Source organism: Oratosquilla oratoria, chromosome 7, assembly GCF_046742065.1.
Source record: "Oratosquilla oratoria isolate Oo_2021 chromosome 7, ASM4674206v1, whole genome shotgun sequence".
Classification (NCBI taxonomy): domain Eukaryota; kingdom Metazoa; phylum Arthropoda; class Malacostraca; order Stomatopoda; family Squillidae; genus Oratosquilla; species Oratosquilla oratoria.
In genome coordinates, this window is record NC_134783.1 from 80,237,869 (window position 1) to 80,240,368 (window position 2,500).

Below are 2,500 nucleotides of genomic sequence, written 5' to 3' on the forward strand. Positions count from 1 at the left end.
AATACACCAACTAATAGATGAGAAAAACCGGGCACATCAAGCAGTGATTGTCAACCCAAATCCAACAACACGTGGCAAACTAGCAGACCTCCGCTCCAAAGTCCAACACGAAACTAGAAAAATGCAGAATGAATGGTGGACCAACCTCGCCACTGAGATCCAAGGTTTCGCGGATACAGGGGACCAACATCAATTTTACAACGCCCTTAAGACAGCATATGGCCCACGAAGCAATAACCTCTGCCCTGTCCGAAGTGCTGATGGCTCCACACTCTTCACCGAGAAGACCGACATCGTCAGGCGATGGGCTGTCCATTACCAAGAATTATTGAATATACAAAATCCTACTGACCCTACTTTTCTCGACAGCCTTCCCAACCTTCCTGTAATTCAAGAATTGGATGACATACCAACCATCCAAGAAGTGAGCCGTGCAATCAACAGCCTCAAGAACAATAAAGCCACTGGTCCTGATGGCATCCCAGCTGAGCTCCTAAAGCATGGTGGGCAAGCTGTTGTGAACTGTCTCCACAATATAATTCAAGAAGTGTGGCATTCAAGTTGCTGCCCACAACAATGGAAAGATGCAGATATCATCAGCATTTACAAAAAGAAAGGGGACAGGAACATCTGTGGCAACAGTCGAGGCATCTCCCTTCTGTCAACTTCAGGGAAGGTAGTCACTAGAATACTATTGTCTCGAATTATCAACAACATCATAGAACAAGTATTACCTGAATCTCAGTGTGGCTTCAGACAAGAGCGCAGCACAGTCGGCATGGTGTTTGTGTCAAGACAGCTCCAGGAGAAAAGCATTGAGCAACACCAAGACCTCTACATGGCGTTTATAGATCTTGCCAAGGCTTTTGACACTGTGAACCGTCCTCTCCTATGGCAAGTACTTGTAAAATTTGGATGCCCACCAACATTTCTGGGTGTCCTGAAAGCCTTTCACGATGGCTCTATGGCTCGAGTGTCCAGTTCTGGGCTCAAGTCTGAGCCATTCCTTGTTGAGTCAGGTGTGAAGCAGGGGTGTGTTATTGCTCCCATCTTATTCAATTTATTTCTCGCTGCAGTCTCCAACATTGCTAGACAGCAAATCGATCCTGCTGATGGTGTCAGGCTGTCGTACAGGCTGGATGGCAACCTCTTCAATCTGCGACGCCTCCAAGCCAAAACACGTGTGACAGATGAGGTAATCCATGAACTGCAGTATGCAGATGACACTGCTTTAGTGAGCTCATCCAAAGAGGGTCTTCAGCGCACCATCAACGCTGTCTCAAATATATATACCAGATCTGAACTAGTCATCAACATAAACAAAACAGAAGTGCTCAGTATCTCTGAACAACTAGAGCCTCCGGAATTCACTATCAATCAACAACCTCTGAAAACACTCATGAGTTTACCTACCTCGGCTCAGTGCTCACTGACTCCTGTGACCTGACAAGCGAAATCCAACGCCGCATTGGTTTGGCAGCAGCAGCTTTTGGTAGACTATCACACAGAGTGTTCTTGAACCGCAACCTCACCACCACCACCAAGGTTTCGGTGTATAAGGCAATCTGTCTCTCCATCCTTCTGTATGGCAATGAGTCATAGGTGCCTTATAGACGCCATTTGAAAAAGCTGGAGGCCTTTCACACCAACTGCTTACAGCGCATACTGGGTCTAAAATGGTGGCACAAGGTACCTCACAGTGTAATCCGTCGACGCACACAAATGGACCCACTGGAAACAGTCTTAACCCAACGTCAACTACGGTGGCTGGGGCATACCATCCGCATGGCAGAAGAGAGACTACCACGTAAAGTTCTCTATGGAGAACTTGCTGAGGGCAGACGCCACCCTGGGGGCCCAAGTAAACGACATAAGGACCACCTGAAAACAACGCTGAAAAAATGTGGCATCGAACCCACCACCATTGAAAATGTTGCTGCCGATCGGAGAGTATGGCGATCTACATGCCAAAACGGCTTAGATACTCTCACTTCCACCTACAACGATCGGGCAGAACATCGAAGACGGCAAAGACATGCGGCACATCAGGCAGAGGGCAACTTTCCCTGTGATACCTGCAGCCGTATATGCAAATCGAGAATCGGACTCCACAGTCATCAGCGAGTTCATCTGGCGTAATGCCACTTCTTGGCATGGTGCAACGTCATCGTCGTCAGCGACGGACTACCATAAGCAAGTAAGCAAGTGTGTGTGTGTGTGTGTGTGTGTGTGTGTGTGTGTGTGTGTGTGTGTGTGTGTGTGTGTGTGTGTGTGTGTGTGTGTGTGTGTGTGTGTGTGTGTGTGTGTGTGTGCGCGCGTGCGTGTGTGTGTGTGCGTGCGTGCGTGTGTGTGTGTGTGTGTGCGTGTGTGTGTGCGTGTGTGTGTGTGTGCGTGCGTGTGTGTGTGTATGTGTGTGTGTGTGTGTGTGTGTGTGTGTGTGTGTGTGTGTGTGTGTGTGTGTGTGTGTGTGTGTGTGTGTGTGTGTGTGTGTGTGTGTGTG

At 48.5% G+C, this 2,500-nt stretch overlaps 1 protein-coding gene across 1 annotated transcript in view; it reads left to right on the forward strand.

The window, feature by feature from the left end:
* Positions 1 to 819, forward strand: part of LOC143026877 (uncharacterized) — a 2,076-nt gene extending 1,257 nt beyond the window's left edge. The window contains exons 2-3 of the mRNA XM_076187661.1: positions 1 to 385; positions 757 to 819. The exon at positions 1 to 385 is cut by the window's left edge and continues 160 nt beyond it. Coding sequence (XP_076043776.1) covers positions 1 to 385; positions 757 to 819 — 448 coding nt within the window. The remainder of the gene's footprint in view (positions 386 to 756) is intronic.
* The last annotated feature ends 1,681 nt before the right edge of the window (positions 820 to 2,500 follow it).